Source organism: Delphinus delphis, chromosome 11 (assembly GCF_949987515.2).
Source record: "Delphinus delphis chromosome 11, mDelDel1.2, whole genome shotgun sequence".
In the NCBI taxonomy this organism is placed as follows: domain Eukaryota; kingdom Metazoa; phylum Chordata; class Mammalia; order Artiodactyla; family Delphinidae; genus Delphinus; species Delphinus delphis.
In genome coordinates, this window is record NC_082693.1 from 40,652,113 (window position 1) to 40,672,945 (window position 20,833).

A 20,833-nucleotide genomic window follows, 5' to 3' on the forward strand; every position below is an offset into this window, starting at 1 on the left:
TCTGTGTATTATATGCACTTTTCTCTACTGGCACAGGGTAATTATTTTAAAAGTTGCCATCTGTACCTATCATGAGGCTCTTCTAGTGCCACCAACAAGTACACGTTTCAGTCAACACTGTCCTCCATAGAAAATAGGCAAGGAGGGACTTCCCTGGTGGTGCAGTGGTTAAGAATCCGCCTGCCATTGCAGGGAACATGGGTTCGAGCCCTAGTCCGGGAAGATCCCACATGCTGTGGAGCAACTAAGCCCGTGTGCCACAGCTACTGAACCTCTGCTCTAGAGCCCGCAAGCCACAACTACTGAGCCTGTGAGCCACAACTACTGAAGCCCACGCGCCTAGAGCCGGTGCTCTGCAACAAGAGAAAACACCACAATGTGAAGCCCGCACACTGCAACGAAGAGTAGCCCCCGCTCGCTGCAGCTAGAGAAAGCCCGCGTGTAGCAACGAAGACCCAGTGCAGCCAAAAATAAATTAATTAATTAAAAAAAATAGGCAAGGAAAGAATCCAACTACTTTATTCTACTAGGGTAAATATTCCAGCAGTTGGCTCTAATATGTTCCATGAAAGTCAGAAAAATTTAAGATGGCTGGAATAGAAATGTCATCCTTCATGTTGATTACACAATGAAAAGATACTTCTAATCAGGCTACCAGAAAGATCCCACTCTCTCAATATATGCTCAGCAGTAAAAATAGATTAACTGAAGTGTTTAATCAGAAATGGGCTTTTCTCACAAAACCCAAGAGATTCCAGAATTTTGTCATAATCTTACTCTGAAAGTACTAAAGTAATATATTTATTGCTTGAAAAAAGCAATGAAAAATATTTATTAAGAGTATTATGGGACTTCCCTGGTGGCGCAGTAGTTGAGAGTCCGCCTGCCGATGCATGGGACATAGGTTCGTGCCCCAGTCCAGGAAGATCCCACATGCCGTGGAGCGGCTGGGCCCATGAGCCATGGCCACTGAGCCTGCGCGTCCAGAGCCTGTGCTCCACAACGGGAGAGGCCACAACAGTGAGAGGCCCATGTACCGCAAAAAAAAAAAAAAAAAGAAAAAACAAAAGTATTATGCATGAGAGCTCACAAATTATGTTTAAATTAAAATGTAAAATCTTGTATGGAGAAAAGTTAAGTATGCAGGATGCCCATTTACCCACATTAGCCTGGGTAAAGAGGGGATGCCGTTGCAGGAGGACCTTATAAATAGATAAAATACAGTACCTGAATTTGCACAATACTTCTGGGGCAAAGGTTTGGTGGCTTAACATCATAATGTTTAAAACTGAGAAGGCTATTTTCATCATCTGCTGTAACCTCTGCCTCACTGACTAATTAAACTATTGCATGTGCCTGGATATGCTCTGACTGCCTTTTATATTAAGCCAACACACAGGTAGGTAGCAGCAGCTGCTCAGTAACAATTATTTAATTGCATTTTTCTAACGTTCTGGGTATACACTGTCAGAGCATCCTTTTAAAAAATTGACTCCACAGTGTTAAACCCCAGGAACTGAGTGAGTATATGCATCTAGGTTAATCTTAAAATTGAATATATTGGGATTTCCCTGGCGATCCAGAGGTTAAGACTCCACACTTCCACTGCAGGGGGCGAGGGTTCAATCCCTGGTTGGGGAGCTAAGATCCCACATGCTGCACAGCACGGCCAAAAAAAACAAGATTGAATATATTAATATCTATATAAGCACATAACATAGAAATCCAGATGTGTAAATCATAAATTAAAGAATAATTAAATATTCTTAACTTAGCATAAAACTTTACCCAAGACTCACTCTTTAGACATCAATCTTCTCTACTGGTTTTAGCATGATTCAGTTTGCTTTATTATCAAATTTTCTGATTACAGGAGCTATATGACCTGAGGGGTGTACTTATAAATTTTTGTAAACTCTAGTCTGTTCCTAGTAACATACAGTTAAAGAATGGAGAAAAGCTACAGAAATTCCTCAAGTACTTAATCTGTGTTTAACCAACCACCTTATCTTTTTATGAGTTGCAAAACAGGATTTTTTTTTTTGCTTTTTTTTTTCTTTCCCCAAATAGTCTCTGGTAGTGAAACTACTGAGAAATGAAATTGCCCATGGAGGGAGGAAAATCCAACAAACTGATTGCTGTCTCTAGATTCATCTCTAGATTGCTGTATAAAGAAACCAAAACGCTGAAACTCATTATTTAAGTCGCTTTTTCAAGTAAAAGCTGATAAGTGACGTTAACTCAGTTTCATTTTTGAGATCAGAAGGTCTCTAACCTAGGTTGCAAGGATGCCTCTCTTATCAGAAGTTTCAAGGGCCATGAAGTAGAAATGAGGGAATTTGAAAGTATCATCTTGGAAAAAAATCCCTGCCACTTAGAGGATCAAATCATTATAAATGAACATAGGCAATGTCTGAATGTTTTTAAGTCTTATTGAAAGGTGCTAAGTTTTAAAATAAGGCAGAAAAAAATAAAATAAAATAAGGCAGAGGGGTTGGATATTCAATTTTTACGCTGAAAGAGAAAAGTGATGCTCAAACACACAAAGGCTGCAGGGTTTGCAAACTCAATGCCTTTGGGGCTGGAAGGAAATGAAAGAAGGCATGGATGCCACCCTGGAGTATATTCCATTAAAAATGGATAGCTGGGCATGAACTTATATATACTACCGAGTGTAAAATAGATAGCTAGTGTGAAGCAACTGCATAGCACAGGGAGATCAGCTTGGTGCTTTGTGACCACCTAGAGGGGTGGGATAGGGAGGGTGGGAGGGAGACGCAAGAGGGAGGAGATATGGGGATATATGTATATGTATAGCTGATTCACTTTGTTATACAGTAGAAACTAACACACCATTGTAAAGCAATTATACTCCAATAAAGATGTAAAAAAAATGGATAGCTGCCACTCAGTTTAAGCCAACTGCACTTCCATGAAGGAACGTGGGCCCAATGTTGAAAATCTTCTGACTTTTCAATCAGATCGTTATGTAGAAACTTTCAAGTTTTAAATACTAAATGTTTTATTATAAAAATTTTATGGGAAAAAAAAATCCTGGTTAGGAACAAGGGGATCAAAAAATATCTATAAGCCACATGTAGGCAGGCAGCTTGTGACATGTGGACAAATCTTCCAAGTCCCAGTCTAGTTCTCATCTCATACTATTATACTTGGTATATATAACTTAAAACGCTTAGCATTCCCTAGGAGAGTCAGCGTTAGAAATATTAGCCACTCCGGGAAATAGACTTTGGACCTAGAAATGGTGTTTGGAGTGTTAATGGGAAAAGTGGGAAGAAAAGACATGGTGGGACTATACACACATCAGAAAGAAAACTAATACCTCCATTATCTTCTGTTGGGACTTACAAAGTTAAATGTTAGAATTCTTTTTATACCTACAACTTAAATGCTAGAATGGGCTGAGTTACAATGCAGCAGGGAAAACTGATCATTGGTTTCAGTGTGATTTCTGGATCCTGTTCGTAGGCATTAAGCTCTTTGGAAAATACCATCATATCTCTGAAAAAAACTCAAGAAAAGCAACAAAGAAAATAACAATCACAAAGCACACCGACAACCAGGATTAAACATGCCAAATAGAAGAAGTGTTTTCTTTGGAAATGATGTGCTAGAATCAGTAGTCACCAAGGTTCGGTCAATAAAAATCAAAGTGAAATTTAACTGGCTATAGTCAAGTATCACTTTAAAAGTAAGTCAGCTTGACCAGTTCACTCTGAAAAAGAACAATGCTCCTTTTCCTTTGTCACTTGCGATCCAGACAAAATAAATACCTGATTTATCTGAGCAACATTTGTTAAAAAAATACAAAAGATCTATCATTTTTATATAACCTTAAAACTCTACCCAAACTGATATGTTCAGGTTTACCTAAACGTACACACAGATATATATTTTAAATTCCAGAAGTCGAGACACAAGCCCATAGGGGTGTGTGACCATCACGGGCTAAAAATTTAACTCTGGCAGTTGCAGGACTCTCCGGGTCTCTGACCTACACTTAAAGCTGTCAGCTTTTAACACCCGTCCCATGAGGAAATCTTTGCCTTCTGCTCAAAATGGTTGACCAAAACTCACCACTGAACTAACAGAGATACGTTAACAGGACGCTTGGCACAAAAGGACTAAGAGAAATTGGGTCTTATAGAGTCTCTCAGGCTGTCAGTCATCTAGACACAAGTGAGTCAGCATCCACGGTGTTCAGAAGGTAGAGTTCAGGCTGAACTGTCAATCCCAGACGTAGGTACTGAGGACAAAAAGATGGAAAAGGGTTAGACTGATTTGCAAGTATTTAAATATTGAATTTGGCATTTAAGTACCTATAATCAGCATGTCAATGTAGGTCTTTTTTCAGTTCTATATAGACTTTCATTTCAGAAAAGAAATGGCTTACAGATACATGAATGGTTTATTGTGTATAAAATAATTGCTAGGAGCCGAAATAGTTAAAGATTGAGATGGTACCGAATGCCCTCAGGAAAATTTGCACTTTGACTATCCTTGCGACACACTCTGCCTCAGGATGATTGTTTCTGATCAGGATATTAAGAGCAAACGCACTGCGAGCTTTTGTACTTTAATACCAAGTGTGTTAGAAATAAAATTCAGGGAATTTTCTGGCTGCCCAATGGTTAGGACTCCAGGCTTTTACTGCTGAGAGCGCAGGTTCAACCCCTGGTCGGGGAACTAAGATCCCACAAGCTGCCCAGCACGGCCAAAAAAAAAAGAAATAAAATTGCAAATAATCTAAATCCTGACCCTATTATCTGGGCCCTATTATCCTTTGGCACATGAGCAAAGCAAAGCCTTTCATTAAAAAAAACAAAATGGCATGTACTAAGAGAAGAGATGAGCTACGGGTCCCAAACGTTTATCAGGCTGAATTAGAATCACTTCAGCTGCTTTTAAAACACATTGTCAGACCCACCCCTGGAGACCTGAATCCAGATGGTTTGTGTTGGCATCTGTGAAGTTGTATCTTACTTTTTCTCTCCTCCGAATTCACCATGGGACAATCACTGAGTCTCCTTTTAGCGCTACTGTTATTACTTGGGGTGTTAGGAATGTTGTTGCCCCTTGTCAACAACAAACTCTTTTTGGGCTATCAGTTGCCTCACCTGCATAGAGGCTGATCCTTTTGTTATAAGAATTAAATGAAATCATGAGTGCTCAGGATGCCGAATGCACACTATAAATTCATAGAAAGAAAATGTTTCTATTATATAGTGGAAAAGGAACTGGAGTTGGGGTCAAGCTCCAACTCTGCCCCTTCCTATGACCTTGAGCAAGTCATGTATCTTTCTGGAGCCTTATCCTACTTATTTGTAAAATGGGAATAAACGCTACATTTGAAAATGTCAAGTACGTTAATAAGCTATCTCATGTTAGTCTTCAGTAATTGCTGTGCCACACAGCATGCGGGATCTTAGTTCCCCAACCAGGGATAGAACCTGCGCCCCCTGCAATGGAAGTGCGGAGTCTTAACCACTGGACCACCAGGGAAGTTCCAGTCTTCAATAATTTTTTAACACATTACAAATTGCCCTGTATACCTCACAAGCTTGTGATGACTGTGTGAAGATGAAACCAAATGGAGTCCAAGATAAAACTATTCTCAACTAGTGGGCTAGGAAATTACTGAGTCACACTGGCCTTAGGGCAGAACAACGGGACTTCAGACTTCAGCTTGCTTACTCACTTTAAGGTCTTATGACTCAAGCTTTAGTAACCAAGAGCGATTGTCAGATAACACTGACAATTCACTGCAGTCTTTTCTCAAGTGAGCTAAGGTGGTGGGCTTCTTCATTATGTAGAAAGCAAGGGTTGCATTTTTAGTCCCATGACCTCCAGGTTGTATCACTTAGATGACTTAGCAGAGAGCACTCCTTCATTGGAGAAGTTTGTCATATTGCTTGGAGGCACTAAGAAATGGGGTAAATTGCACAGGAATTGGCTAAACCTTTCAAGGGCAGAGAGGTATGCAAATGAATAAACTATTAGTCCTTAGTTATGGCTGGGGTAGGATCATAGAGGGCCCTGCCCATTTTCCACACCTACCTGAAAAAGCATTCAGGTACTTTTTAAAATTTAGCACAGGCCAAACAAAATTAGCCTACCAGCTGGCAGCTTTTGATCTAAACCATATTCTAGCACTCATTAGAGTATCAAGCAAAGTATCTTTGATATGTTGCTGTTCTTGGAGCTGCTGAACACCAAAGCTTGGGGTCTTAACTGCGCATGAAGTGTATACTATATATTATATAGCATGACTGGTAATGATGATGTGGGCTCTGGAATTAAGCTACTCAAGTTCAAATGCCAATTGCCCACTTTTTAGTGATGTATTATTTTACTTTTTGGTCTTTCAGTTGCCTTATCTATATAGAGGCTGATCCTCTTGTTATAAGAACTACATGAGATCGTATGAGTGCAAAGACCCCGGCTAGCACATAGCAGTGTGTTAGTCATTTTTAACATTCAAAAGCCAAGGTGCCAAGAGAAGGTGACACATTTGGATGCACTGGTCCTATCCAAGGAAGGAACAGAAAGCACTCCAGAGGGCAGAGCTAAAGGAAATAGCTCAGATCAGGATCTTCAAATTGTTATGCATCCGATTTTAGTTCTGAAATTAAATCCAAAGTAAAGAGTTCCCTGGTGGCCTAGTGGTTAGGATTCAGGGCTTTCACTGCCATGGGCCCGAGTGGAGCCACGCAGTGAGACCCCGTAAGCCACGCAGCAAGGCAAAAAAAAAAAAAATAAGATTTAAACAGAAACAAAGTTAGAAGGGAGAGCTAAATGAGGAAGGACAACATGGAGAACAAAATTGCCAGATAACTTCTATGGTGTTACTTACAGTATTCAGCTCCTGTAAGACAGACAGGGGAAGCTTGCAACAGAGAAAGGGAAAATGAAGTTCTAGTGACACCCTTGCAACAAATTAAGTGCTGACTTAGATTTTCCTGCCATGTGTTTGGTGACAAGGCTAGTAGTTTACTGTGTCTGGGCTCTGTCTTTGTTTCTATTAAACGGTGCCAATATTTCCATTTATATCAGGTCTGCCAAAATGCTTTCATTTTTAACCTAAACAATTTTGGTTTCTCTTTTCAAATACTCATACTTTTCAAATACTCATACTTTTTTTTTGGTAGCATATACAGAATATAAAAGACCTCAATGGTGAAACAAGACTCCAGATAGAAAAATGTTCAGCTTAGAGCAGAAAAAGGCCAGATGACAATGTTTTTTCAACTTTAAATATGGTAATGATGTAACCTTTAGCAATGGCAAAACTATCTGACTAAATGGGTAATAGAAATTAGTGTTTGGTGTCTGCAATTCATCAAGTCTTCTGGGAACTAAACCTATGTTGAGCCTTGAACGACATAAATTTGAACTGCGTGAGTCCACTCATACATGGATTTTTTCCCCAGTGGTAAATACTACAGTACTACATGACCCCAGGCAGGTTGAATCTGAGAACGCGGAACCGCAGATTCGGAGGAACACTGGACATGAAGGGCCGACTATAAACATGAAAGCCCAACTATAAATTTTACACAGATTTTTTATTCCATGGAGGGTCAGTGCCCCAACCCCGGGTTGTCCAGAGATCAACTGTATTTCTCTCTCTCTTCTAAAGAGAAAAATCACTAACAGTGTGAGTTTAGTATGTCATTCCAGGTGGTAGTTGATGTTTCAGTATTTCAAAGTGGTTGACGCCCCATTAATAAAGTATTTTCAAAGTTAAAAAAATACCCAGGAAACCAAATTGGAAAAAGGAAAAGAAACTTTTTAATTACAAACCAAGTTTACATATTGTTGAATGATCACTAAAAACTTGCTGCAATCACTCCTAAAACCACTAGCAGGACCTCACAGGAGCCAAACTGCAGCTCTTTCCCATCCCTGTTAATTCCCAGTATGCTGTAGCAGCACAATTATTTCATGCCACATTTATGGAGAACAAGGACCAGTTTACATAAAATACAATTGTATATCCTTAAACATTCCACACAAACGTACTGCACATGCTGGCACTGGAAGACTTCAGTCCTAAACATTGTTTATTGTACCCAAAGTACTGGCTGACTAGAAAGTACACTTTCTATCTGAAAGGATCAAATGGAATACAGTATGGGAGTGTTTTTAACACTGAATACTACTACACACACACAGATATAAAATGCCATTTAACTGGGAAGAAATTTTCCATCATTGCAAGTCATATATATAACTTTTCAAAGAAAACTAGCAGCTTTTACCTGGGCTTCTAAATATTTGTGAATCTGAGACTGACTGGACTCACCCAGACTGGGGTCAAAGGTAAATGTTACTGTAGTGTCTTTACGAAGAATTCTGTCAATGTGGCCCTCACCTACAGCTGCCAGACGAGAGCTTAAGATGTCAGTCCCCGATATCTTCAGTATGGTCTTATGTCAGTTTGGGGAATGATGGTAGGGGAGAGGGAGGGATATGAGGAAGGACAGTTAGGGAAATTTGTCTCTCATGATCCTGTGCTCTATCACTGGAGGGGCTGAGATAAAGGTAAGATCAGTGAAACATAGTAGTTTACCCTTAATGCCATATAAAAGACAGTTCATTCAGTCTATGCTTTTAACTGTGTACAAAGTATCGGCAATAATGCCTTTAGGGGCTCAGGTGAACAGAGAACATCAATCAACAAGGACTCCAGAAGAAAAACACCAAAAATGAAAAGTCCTTCAATGCCATTCCCATTACTGTTCTCTCCAAGTCAGTGGCTATAAAAGACTTGATTATTTATCTCCATCAGACAAATGTGATTTTGTTTGAGATAATCACATAGTCTCAGGCTCCACATGTAAAAATGTCAGAAGTGGCTGAAGAGCAGCAGCTGCATGCTGAAGGGACCCATCTCCTCTGATTCCAGAGCTCCACCATCTGGTCTCAAAGTTTTTCCCTCTGAGGGAATGGCTGAAGAGAGGTAGCCCAGCACAACCCTGCTGAGAGAACTTTGTAACCATAGTGATACCTAAGGACTTGCTGAGAGCAAGCGAGCTTTGCAACCGTTAGATCCAGAGCTCCCGAGATTGCCTTGCAAGTCGTCTTGGGCATGCTTCAGAAAAAGGTGACGATTCTGGTAGAAGGTGGCTTTTAGGAATAAAACAGATGGCTCTTCTTCTTTCAAGTTTTTCTCCTCACCCCAAAGTCTCATGAGAACATCAGTGCATAAGCGCTACCATCTCTTTCTATCACTACCCTCCTGAAGGAGGAAGGTGAAGGTTTCATGACTCTAAGTGCTCAAGAAGAAATACCGTCAGGAAAGCTTGGTACTAACATGAAAGTTATTAAAATTAGGACTCCCAAGAAAATTTCGATAAGCTTTCAGTCTCTGAGGAAAATCATCGAAGTGATTTTCAAATGAGATGAGTAACCACCACCTACAGGTGAGTTTTGCTATCTGTCCATTTACCATCTTCTTTATGCTTTCTCACCCCTCTTAACATCCAGAGAAATTTAAAGTGAAAATAAGTTAAGAGAATCCTGAACCTGATAGAGGTAGATATCTCGTAATTTTATATTTCAAATGGATCAAACCACTCTAGTTGAGATTTTATTTTTTTATAATTAAAACAATTCAAAGGGTATGCGTAAGGAAAGTATTTCTCAGCCTTTTAAAATCCATTATCTTTTGATAAACAAAACTTGCATACCCATTCTGTAATTTGTATCATGAAAAATTTACTGCATTTTCCAAATATGTTTTTTTAACATATAGTCAGTCTTGTTAAGAATCATGCATAGGGCTTCCCTGGCGGCGCAGAGGTTGAGAGTCCGCCTGCCGATGCAGGGGACACGGGTTCATGCCCCGGTCCGGGAAGATACCACATGCCGCGGAGCGGCTAGGCCCGTGAGCCACGGCTGCTGAGCCTGCGCGTCCGGAGCCTGTGCTCCGCAATGGGAGAGGCTACAATAGTGATAGGCCCGCATACCGCAAAAAAAAAAAAAAAAAGAATCATGCATAGATGATAATCTCTCAAAACGATAAAACAAGCTGGCCCTTGGGCAGTTAAAGAGTTTAGTGTTGTTTGAGAGCAGCAGATGTCAGCTTTTCAAGGACCCTACCTAATCCAGTTCCCAGGTTAGGAGGTCAGGAAGAAAAATAATGGCTTCTTTCAAACACATATGCAAAAGCCTTTCCCAACAAACAGTTGAGTCCGAAATGCAGTCTGTGCAACAGCACATACTTTTGGCTATGTTCACACAGTAAACCATAGCAACACACTGGCTCTGATGGCTACCTGCGGAAGACAGACAGACTGACCCAGTGTTTACTTAGTACAGCCACTGGTGGCTCCTTCGGTCAGCAGGACTTTAGAGGTGCTTACCGTGTGCCCACAGTCCAGGAAGGACATGCCCAGTGCAATCAAACATTGCCAACCCTGAAAGAGAAAATACAGTCATCATTCACCGACCTCTCTGAAGAGCCTCTTACCCATGACTGCCCACATTGCACTGCTCAGATACAAACCTCTTTTGCCATACTATTTTCAATACTGAGTTTCCTCTGTTCCTACTGCTTTGTGTTTGGTTTGTTTCTTTTAGCTGACTGGGAGAGTTCCCTGAAGACCACTTTTCTTCAGTCCTACCCCATTCCTCACGATAGGGGGAATGACTGATTGGCTAATACAACTGCTATAGTCTCCTGAGCTGCTCTATAAGTATACGTTTTTGAGCTAAACAGTAATAATTCACTCTAGAATCAGCCCTAAGCCTTAAAAATGGGTCTTCAGGGACTTCCCTGGTGGTACAGTGGTTGAGAATCCGCCTGCAAATGCAGGGGACACGGGTTCGATCCCTGGTCCGGGAAGATCCCACATGTCGTGGAGCAACTAAGCCCGTGCACCACAACTACTGAGTCTGCGCTCTAGAGCCCAGGAGCCACAACTACTGAGCCCTCATACCACAGCTACTGAAGCCTGCACACCTAGAGCCCGTGCTCCACAACAAGAGAAGCCACCACAATGAGAAGCCTGCGCACCACGACGGAGAGTAGCCACCGCTCGCCACAACTAGAGACAGCCCGCGCATAGCAACGAAGACCCAATGCAGCCATATACAAACAAACAAATAAATAAATTTATTTTTAAAAATGGGTCTTCAACAATCTCAATAGTATCAGGCTGACTGAGAACTCGGCACCTTCATAACCAATTTGCACGAAGGAAGGATTCCCTTAAGTTCTATAGCAAATTTTTAAAACAGTTTCTGTCAAGGACATACTCAGTTACTTGGGTTTCCTTGGAATAAGTCCCTATATTATGGTCAGCATAATCTTAGAGTGCCCATGGTTTACTGGGGAGGAAAAAAGAAGGGATATATCCATCCAGGGCATAATTTTTCAATATTCACTAAAATGATTTTCTCAATCAAGTACATAACCTGTAGCAGACATTGGCATGGGGACTAGGTAAGTGTTATAAAGATGAGCAGTGGGTTTCCACCCTCCATCCCTGCTATTCTCTGTAGCAGACATGGTATGAAGTCTGCTGTCCCTAATCCTCAACTCCTGTGTTTTTCAGAGAAACCTGTGTAGAATAGGGAGGTGGATTTGTTGTCGCTATAGCTGCTTTTCATTAACATAAGTAATGTTACAGAAGATGTGGAAAATAGAGAAAAGAATATATCCATAATCCCACCAGCCTAAGACAACAACTATTACGATTTTTACATAATTTACTCTGGACTTTTGAAAATTTTTTTGATTACCTAGGTATATACAATTTTGCATTCCTTTTCTATGTAGCTATATTTTATAACCATCACTTTAAAATAACTCTAGAATAACTCAATGAGAGAATATCACTATTTAATTATGTCCTTATTGGATAGCTATTAAGTAGTAGAGCTGGGCAGGGCTGTGAACCCACATGTGCTGCTCTCCAAAGATTTGAAATCACACTCCACAGCTCCCTTCTCCAATCCCATCTCGTACCACTCTCTACTTTCTACACTGCTGATCTTCTTTTAGTTCTTCAAACATACTACACTCTCTTGTTAGGAATTATTAAGAATGGAAACCAGACAGAAGTGACAGAAATAGAAAAATGATAGCTCTTAGGAACCAAGGTAGATTTTATGGTTAAAAATATTGTTTAATCACAGCTGGTTTAACGACTCTTTCAGGTCCTTTCATTTCTGAGTGCTAGCCACACCTCGACCACCCTGATACCTATATGCCCCTGCCCCCTCCCAAATGGACTTACCAAGTAAAACACAAAGCTCAGATAAGCTATGCTGACCACAGCAGCCACCACATACAATGTCACATGCCCTAGGTCCTGGACATAAACCACGACAAAGTACATGTTGATGGAACAGACGATAAGGACCAAGATACCGCCTGCAATCCTCCAGCCTCTGTAAAAAGAAACAGCACAATTATTGGTGGAATAGCCCAACCTGTCCACAAACATAAAAAGACAGTGTGTCTTTTGGGGTACACAGGACAGGAGTTAAGAGGCATTTCAAAATGAACTGAAAAGTGGTTCTTAGGTTAAATGAGCCTAATCTGTTACATAATGATAGTTACATAATGATAGGGAGAAAGAGGGGAAAAAAACACTATCAGGGCTTCCCTGGTGGTGCAGTGGTTGAGAGTCCACCTGCCGATGCAGGAGACACGGGTTCGTGCCCCGGTCCAGGAGGATCCCACGTGCCGCGGAGCGGCTGGGCCCGTGAGCCATGGCCACTGAGCCTGCGCATCCGGAGCCTGTGCTCCGCAACGGGAGAGGCCACAACAGTGAGAGGCCCGCGTACCAAAAAAAAAAAAACACTATCAAATAATCCCTATTATTAAAGTCCCTGAAAATGCAAAAAGTCATGAGTCCCTAGAGATGTAACAAGTCATTTCAAATAAACCATGTCCTTTAAAGATGTATATAAAAGGTATTAGCTTATGCCCTTCGCATCAAGATCATTTAACACGGAATTAAGGGGCTTTAAACTTAAGTGGCTGAAGCTAAAGAGTTAAAGTCCTAAAAGCCGAAAAATTTCCCCCAGAAATGAAAACTGTGCTTGCCCTCCTTCGTTACATTCACAGTCTCCATTTTCTAAGTCAAAGACCGAGGGGGCAGCTTTAGCAATCACCTCTCAAAGCATATAGTTCCCCTATGACTTATTTTCTGACTGGCCTGTTTGATGAAGATACCCTTCCCCCATATATATTTGGGGAACTAAAAGAAGTACACTCACAGTCCATTGGCAAATTCACTCATTACCGGCCGCAAGCTCGTAAACGTGAGGATGGGTATGAGCGCAAAGGGAAGCTGGAAAAGAAAAAACTAAGATCAGATAGGGCCACTGGGGGTCCTTGTATCACCCCAGAGAGTAGCACTGTTAGCAAAAGGGAAACACAGACCCTGTCTCATCTACTCCATGAGAAATTATTCCTATCATTCCAACATGCTGGAGCATTATGTGGAAATCTGTAGAGGTGTCATTAACCTAGCATCAATTATGATCATAGTGTCTTGTACACAGTGTCAGATACAAAATTTGTATCTGCCTTGTCTTCTTAATCTCCACAAAATCTAGCAGTGTCCTATACGTTATTTAATGTTTGCTTGGATTAACGAACAATAGTTTTGTGTTCTATGTGTGATTATAGCTTATAATTCCCATTCAAAAAAAACACCAAGCTTAAAAACCCAGCCCTTTCTAAAAGCCTTTTAGATGCCAGGGATTTCATATGCATTTGCTATAGACCAAGACTGTGCCTCTTTCTTCCTCTGAATTTTCCCCAGCACGCAGCACTAGGCTTGGTAACTAAGGGCAATACAAAATGCTGCCTGACTCAATGGGATGTGAGTTTCCCCAGCTCCCTCCTCACTTGTAAGCTCTGAAGAACATTCAGGAAGTCATTCATCCCTGTCAGATGCTCTACATCTTGGAAGACGGCAACAAGCAGAGTGGGGATGATGGCAATGGAGCGGGTCAGAATCACTCGGGCAAAGCGTGACCACTTTAGGTTCAGGAATCCCTAGAAGGAAACACAGAAGCAGGATGAATGTCTGGAATAGGACACAGGAAAAGGTCTGGGGAGGTTCAGGAAGACCTTAGATACATGGGATTAAGAAGTAACAAAAGGGCAATGTCCTCTTCCTCTAGTCTATCCCAGTCCAAACAGCAGGTACCTCCATGACAAACTGGCCAGAGTAGGTTCCTGTCATGGTGGAGCTCTGTCCTGCAGCCAGGATCCCCACTGCCCAGATGTAGAGTGCAGCAGGCCCGAAGTAACACCCCAGCACAACACCCTGGGGGAGGCAAGGGAGAAAGATATGTTTGTGTCAAAGACCACCTGAGACAACACTCCAAACAGCACTCCTCTGCGACATTTCTCCCTCTTCCTGGCTACGCACCTACCTATACCAAGTGCTGTGCTGGGCACTGTAACAGAAGCTAGACTTAGGTCCTGACCTCATTCTAGAGGCTTTCAACCTAAATTCTGCTGGAGGGACCTTTATTTCTCCTCAGCCTAGTCCCTTCTCTTCTCTAGGCTCCTAAAGCCTTTATCCTCAACCTATATCTTAACTATTAAAAAAAAAAAAAAGTCCACAACACTTCCCAAATTAAATTCCTTAACACCCTATTCTGCAAGATGGTAACAGGAATGAAGAGAGAGCTCAAATAAATTTTGCAAATGCTACATACTATATATTCTACTTGTGGAGGTTCACAATGTAACCAGCATAAAAGGGACAGAGAGGCCCCAGTAAAGACCACCACTTTACTTGGAACACTTTCTTTTCTTCTTTTGGCTGCCCCATGCGGCTTACGGGATCTTAGTTCCCTGAACAGGGATTGAAGCCAGGCCCTCGGCAGTGAGAGCACGGAGTCCTGACCACTGGACCACCAGGACCACCAGGGAATTCCCAGGAACACTTTCTTTAGTCACCCCAATTAACGTCCTATAGAACAATATACTATGAACACAAGTTTGGGAATTGCTGATACAATTCATCTTTTCAGCTGATCTTCTATTCCCTTCCACGTAACCCAAAAGGCTTGTCCAGCATCTGGACCTCTGAAAAAAACACACTCCGGAGAAGATATGCTGAGCTCTGAAGTGAACCCACAGAAAAGACCAGATACTATGCTAAGAATATTGATTCAGGAGCGAAGATCAGAAATCTGAATAGGTTTACCCCTTTGTAGATGTCCACAGCCAGTGTTGAGTTATCGTCAGGAAAAAGGTGAGTATGGGGGCTGCTGATACTTCTACAGGCTTCAACCTGGAACCAAAGCAGTTGAGGAACAACTTTTACTTCTGAGGCCAGCACCCAGACAAGAAGCCCTCTCCTACAGATTATACACAGGTCACCCAAGAGATGGATGCTGGAGGCAAGACACTGGACACAGGTTGTGATAAGGGCAGAGACGGGCTGCAGTGTCACTTGAGGTCTTCCTCCGTAATCTTTTTACACCCCCATGCCTTCAAAAACATTTACTGAGTTAGAGTGTGCATGGTAATACACGAATGCGGGGTCATTTTAAATGATGACAGGAGGCGAGGGCCCTTAAGGGGGCTTCAGATATGATAGGACACCCAGAATAGGGAGTCCTTAGTCAAAGCAGAGCCAGGAGTCAGAGGTCCTATAGATAAGAAAGTAGTGATCAAAACTAGATAGGCAATCAGGAATCAAGATGACAGAGAATTCGAAAGGACAAGACAGTCTATGTAGCCACAGTTTCTGTTTTCTGTTTGTTGGCTCCGCCCAACCTGTCACCACCAAATGGCAGAACTGGCAAGTGGCTAGTAGTTGGGTAGCAGGAAACAAAAGGGGATGACAAAGAGTCAAACAGGCGTGAAGCCACTAATAATAGCATGAGGCAATCTTTGTCTGAGGCAAGCTCCCTTCCCTGTCAAAAGCTTGGGAAGATGGGTCTAGGCTTGGTCACAGCCCCCAGACTGTAACCCACGACTAGTGCAGTGGTTTAGGGAGCAGCATTCAGGCTTGAGATCTATTTCCCCTGAGCTCTAAGTCACTGTCACCTTTTCCTACCCCAATCCAGCCTCCTCTTTACCCTCACATTCACTACCACCCAGGACCCTGGCTTACTCACCACCTGCTCGTTGGTTTTCTCAAAAAATGCTTCAGCAAAGACTGAGACGACAAAGACGTTGATGATAAAGGAAACAAAAAGTGCAATGCAGGATTCAATGAAAAAGTACTTATTGGCTTCCCGAACTTCCTCCTTATTGGCTCGGTCTACCTGTCTGGACTAGAGAGATAACAGCAACGGTCATTTTTTTGACTAGTTGGAACAAGTTTCCTTGTAATATTTCATGAGTTTGGAGTCAGCTGAAAGACCTAGAGGGCAAACAACTAACCACATGAAATGTGAGACTCCGCCTACATCCTGGTTCACTGAGTAAGAACTCCATGACCCTTTGATGATACCACACATCCCCAAACGGAAAAGTGACCGAGTGACTGCTGAGCTCTCAGTTACTGTGGCTGCAAGAGCCACTGACCTGGGCTTCCCTGGTGGCACAGTGGTTGAGAGTCTGCCTGCCAATGCAGGGGACACAGGTTCGTGCCCCAGTCCGGGAAGATCCCACATGCCGCGGAGCGGCTGGGCCCGTGAGCCATGGCCGCTGAGCCTGCGCTCCGCAATGGGAGAGGCCACAACAGTGAGAGGCCCGCGTACCGCAAAAAAAAAACAAAAAAACACTGACCTACAAAAACAACCTGATTTCAGACCTAAGGGGCAGATAACCTTAATTACAAAGGTCTCTGAAATCGCCCAGCAAACTATTGTGTTGGACTGACTGGTAAAAGCCAGGTTGGGCTCTTTCCTCCTGACCTCCACGAGGCCACTCAGGCTTTTGAGATTTAAACACAAGAGACACGGTGCACCTTCAGACCTTTTAAGAAGGACTTTAGTCCCTTCTTTATGGGGTCAGTTATCTCTGGTCACCTTGGTGATTAAAACAGAGTCCAAGTGTGTGGAGTCCAACTGTGGAAAAACATCTTGCTCCTTCGGGGCTCTAACAGTTGTAAACTAAGTGTGTGTCCCTTGCAACCAAAGGAAAAGATCCCATGAACTACACAGGCCACTGAGATACGGGTTTTGCTTACCTTGACTAAAGCAGAATGCAGGTACATGTTGTGTGGCATGATAACAGCACCCACGATGCCCACAGCCTGCTCGATCTGTGGGGTACGACAGCCTGAACAGGATGGCAGGAACATGCCTTTGAGGACCTGGATCTGGCTGGGTTTCACTGTAACATACTACATACCAACCGAACAGCTATTAGCCTTTACTGGAATATGAGACCAGGGCAGTAACACAGTGCTAGGGAACACTCTGCAACCTTTACTCCTTAAACCCCTTCATCAACAGCTACATAGGAAATGAGGAATACAGAACCATCCAAAAAAACCAAGCAGTACAAGGTCAGAGAATTTAGGACTGGGGTATACAGATATTTCCCATCATATTTTAGATAAACAAAATAGATGTGTAGAGAATGTAATTAATACTCTAAAGAAATAAAATGGCTACTAAGGGCCTTATTGATATTAGCTTCACAGTAACTCCTGTGAGACACACCCAAGAATAGAGAGTCAATTCTTGATTACCCACGCTAATCATGCTCCTGTGTTCACCTATGTATGTAAAAATCACTTATGTTTGCCACTAGCGTCTGCGGAGACTCATTCAGAGACACTTCTCATACACACTTTTTCCTGGTTTGGCATTTCTCTTGGAAGCCTTAGACCAAGCTGTATCATCTACTCAGAGTAGATGCATTTTTAAAAGTTTGCTAAGCCAGGAACTTCCCTGGTGGCACAGTGGTTAAGAATCCGCCTGCCAATGCAGGGGACACGGGTTCGAGCACTGGTCCAGGAAGATCCTACCTGCCGTGGAGCAACTAAGCCTATGCGCCACAACTACTGAGCCCGCATGCCACGACTACTGAAGCCCACGTGCCTAGAGCTCTGCAACAAGAGAAGCCACCACAGTAAGAAGCCCGCGCACCGCAATGAAGAGTAGCCCCTGCTCGCCGCAACTAGAGAAAGCCCATGTGCAGCAATGAAGATCCAACGCAGCCATAAATAAATTAATTTAAAAAAAAAAAGTTTAGCTAGGTCAATAAGCAGAAATCAGTTTATAACAATTGGATATAGAAAGGTGCTATTACTGTAGGTGCATATAACAGTAGGGTTAGGGTTAACCCAATGGAGTATCTGGGTTGGGGGACAAACCGGGAAACATGCACTGTATCCCCCATAGTTCATTAACTGCTGCATTACAGAGAAAGTCCAAGCTGCAGTTATTATCAACCAGGATGAACAAAAACAGAATCCCTCTAAGGTAACAGCCAAGAATAACCCTGCAATCCCTTCCTTAACCCTCTCCAAGGCTGTTCTGTTGTTGGGATGGCCAACTTGGAACCAGGGAGTCTAGTCTGGAAAGTCCTGGAAATTCTAATCATTTTTGACCTAGGAGTCCCTGCAGGCCTTCCTGGACACTAGTCTTTGCTACCTCTTATTCCTTCCAAATTTGCTCAGGACTGAATTTGGCTTTTTGTTAACAAATACTGTCTTTTATAATAAAAGGAAAAAAAATTGTTTTAAAAAGCTAATGAACAGCCTGTAACACTTGCCTCGTATCCAAATGTGAGGGCCATAATAGTGATGAGAAAACCAAAAAATGCTTCTAGCTTCCGTAAGCCTAAGGGAGAAAATGCAGCAGTGAGCTCACAGAAGGCAGACTCCCCCATCAGCCATGTGATGGAAAGCAGCTCCTTTGACTGACCCCTCCCTTCCCACTCTGCTTACCATATTTGTCCAAAAAGAGAAATACAAAGGTATCTGCAATGGTGATAAGAACTCCACCCCATAGCGGGACCCTAGGTCAGAGATAAGAAATGGAGATTAAAGGAAAGAAAAGAAACATTGAGAAACACTCTCTTCCCAACAGCTCTCCAGCTCTACAACACTTGGAGGAGCAAGGACTTAGGGAAAAGGGAACAGTGGCAGGAGGCCAGGCACAGCACCAAGTAAAGTAACTCATTCATTCAACTTTGTCTACTATTTCAGACAACCAGGATACAAAGCTGAAAAGTATGGGTCTTATCTCTCAAGCTCACTTGTCTAGTGGGATAAACTGAGATACAAATTAATTGTAATACCCACTGCCACACCCTGGATAATAAAGGGTGTGTTGGGTCTCATGACCCAACATAAGAACATGGAAGATACAGAACCTACATTTGCCAAGAGAGAAGAAGGTGGTTCCAGAAAGGTTCCACAGAAAAAGTATTGATACTTGAGTTGAATCTTGAAAATTGAAAATGAGTTGGGTTTTTGTTTTTACACTTGCTTGGAAGTCTAGCAAAACATTGATTACTTTCTAGAGAAAAACCCCCTCACCTTCCTGCAGAGAGGAGATTGATGGCAATGGCGGAGCCAATAACTTCTTGCATATCTGAGCCAACGATAGCCAACTCCACCATCAGCCACAGGATAATTCGTGGAACCTAAACACCAAACAGCAGAAAGATATGGTTCTAATTAATCATTTCTAAGAACTTTCCCCCATAGTTTGGAATTCACATTTTGGCACTGATCCATAAAGAGTCCTTTAAAAGCTTTCGGTCTAGAGATAAAGTACCAGAACTCAGCTCCACTTGGCCCCTTGCTGGAGAAGACCAGACTGCTTCTATGTGGCAGAGCCTGTGAGTCAAGGTCAGGGCAGCGGCTGACTCCAATTTTTTTCTCGTTCCTTTCCACTTGACAGAAGAATGGAATTTCCATCCATTATTTCCACTTAATTTTTTGCCTGAAAACAATCCTAAAAGTCTTAGGGGAAAATGAGGATGCTAAGATGGTCAAAATATTGTTCAGGAGAGAACAGAAATGCTGCAGAAGAAAATATCTATCCTGACCATAGCTGAAGAGACAAAACAAGCATGAAAAGGTTAGAGTCATCCTTAAGGTAGTAATGCACAAGCAAGTAAAAAAGACAAATATGCAAAGGGACTCGGGGCAAAGCGGTTGGAATTGGGTGTCCTATAACAAAATCTGGGAATTAATCTGGTCAAATAATCCAGCAGAAAGCAATTAAGTAGTGCTGGCTCACTGAGGCCAGGGAAAAAAAAAAAAAACACCTCCAGGTACCTACTACCCAAAAAATATCTCACAAAAAACAACTGCTAAGATACATGAAGAAAGAGAAGCTAAAAGAAATTATAAATTATCAAGGGGTTTTTTTGTTTTGTTTTGTTTTTTTGAGAAGCATATAAGAAAAAGAAAAAGAAAGAAAAAAAAAAAAACCAGGTAAGGATACTTTCTCACAGCCAGGAAAGGAGATTAAACATTTAGGACAAACAGGTAGATGAGTACTTATCTAAAGATCAGGCCAGTTTAAAGCTGTCTTCCAGACATTGGGTCCATCCATTCCTGCCTTAGGTAGCAGCAAGAAAGGTTCAAAATATCCAGAAGGAAACTACAGAGGACAGTGTAAACTCCAGGGTCAAGGTAACTGAAAAATCATTATTAACAAATCCAAAGATCCTGCGTAATATAATTTGCAGCAAAAGGAAAAAACTCACTTTCTTCAAATTTATGGCAAAGACAAACAAAAAAGAAAATATGCATAATGCAAAGCGATGGAGTACTATGGATGTATGAATGAAAGTGCTTAGACAGAATACCCCTGCCCCTTTGTGAACTGGGCACTGCTAGGTACCAAAAGGCAGAGTGCAAGGTAAATGTTTACTCAAACAGAATTTTTCTAAGGAAACTTTCTGGGAAAT

At 42.0% G+C, this 20,833-nt stretch overlaps 1 protein-coding gene across 2 annotated transcripts in view; it reads right to left on the reverse strand.

The window, feature by feature from the left end:
* Positions 1-948: 948 nt before the first annotated feature.
* SLC11A2 (solute carrier family 11 member 2) overlaps positions 949-20,833 on the reverse strand; it is a 53,863-nt gene continuing 33,978 nt past the window's right edge. The window contains exons 6-18 of one of the 2 annotated variants that reach the window (XM_060024772.1): positions 19,449-19,555; positions 18,855-18,925; positions 18,680-18,747; positions 17,145-17,300; positions 16,126-16,284; positions 15,207-15,293; positions 14,196-14,315; positions 13,892-14,041; positions 13,255-13,328; positions 12,267-12,420; positions 10,389-10,442; positions 6,875-6,907; positions 949-4,267 (exon numbers count right to left, since the gene is read on the reverse strand). In XM_060024772.1, coding sequence (XP_059880755.1) covers positions 4,187-4,267; positions 6,875-6,907; positions 10,389-10,442; positions 12,267-12,420; positions 13,255-13,328; positions 13,892-14,041; positions 14,196-14,315; positions 15,207-15,293; positions 16,126-16,284; positions 17,145-17,300; positions 18,680-18,747; positions 18,855-18,925; positions 19,449-19,555 — 1,314 coding nt within the window. In that variant the 3' untranslated portion in view covers positions 949-4,186. The remainder of the gene's footprint in view (positions 4,268-6,874; positions 6,908-10,388; positions 10,443-12,266; positions 12,421-13,254; positions 13,329-13,891; positions 14,042-14,195; positions 14,316-15,206; positions 15,294-16,125; positions 16,285-17,144; positions 17,301-18,679; positions 18,748-18,854; positions 18,926-19,448; positions 19,556-20,833) is intronic. The other variant, XM_060024773.1, reaches the window with a different exon arrangement.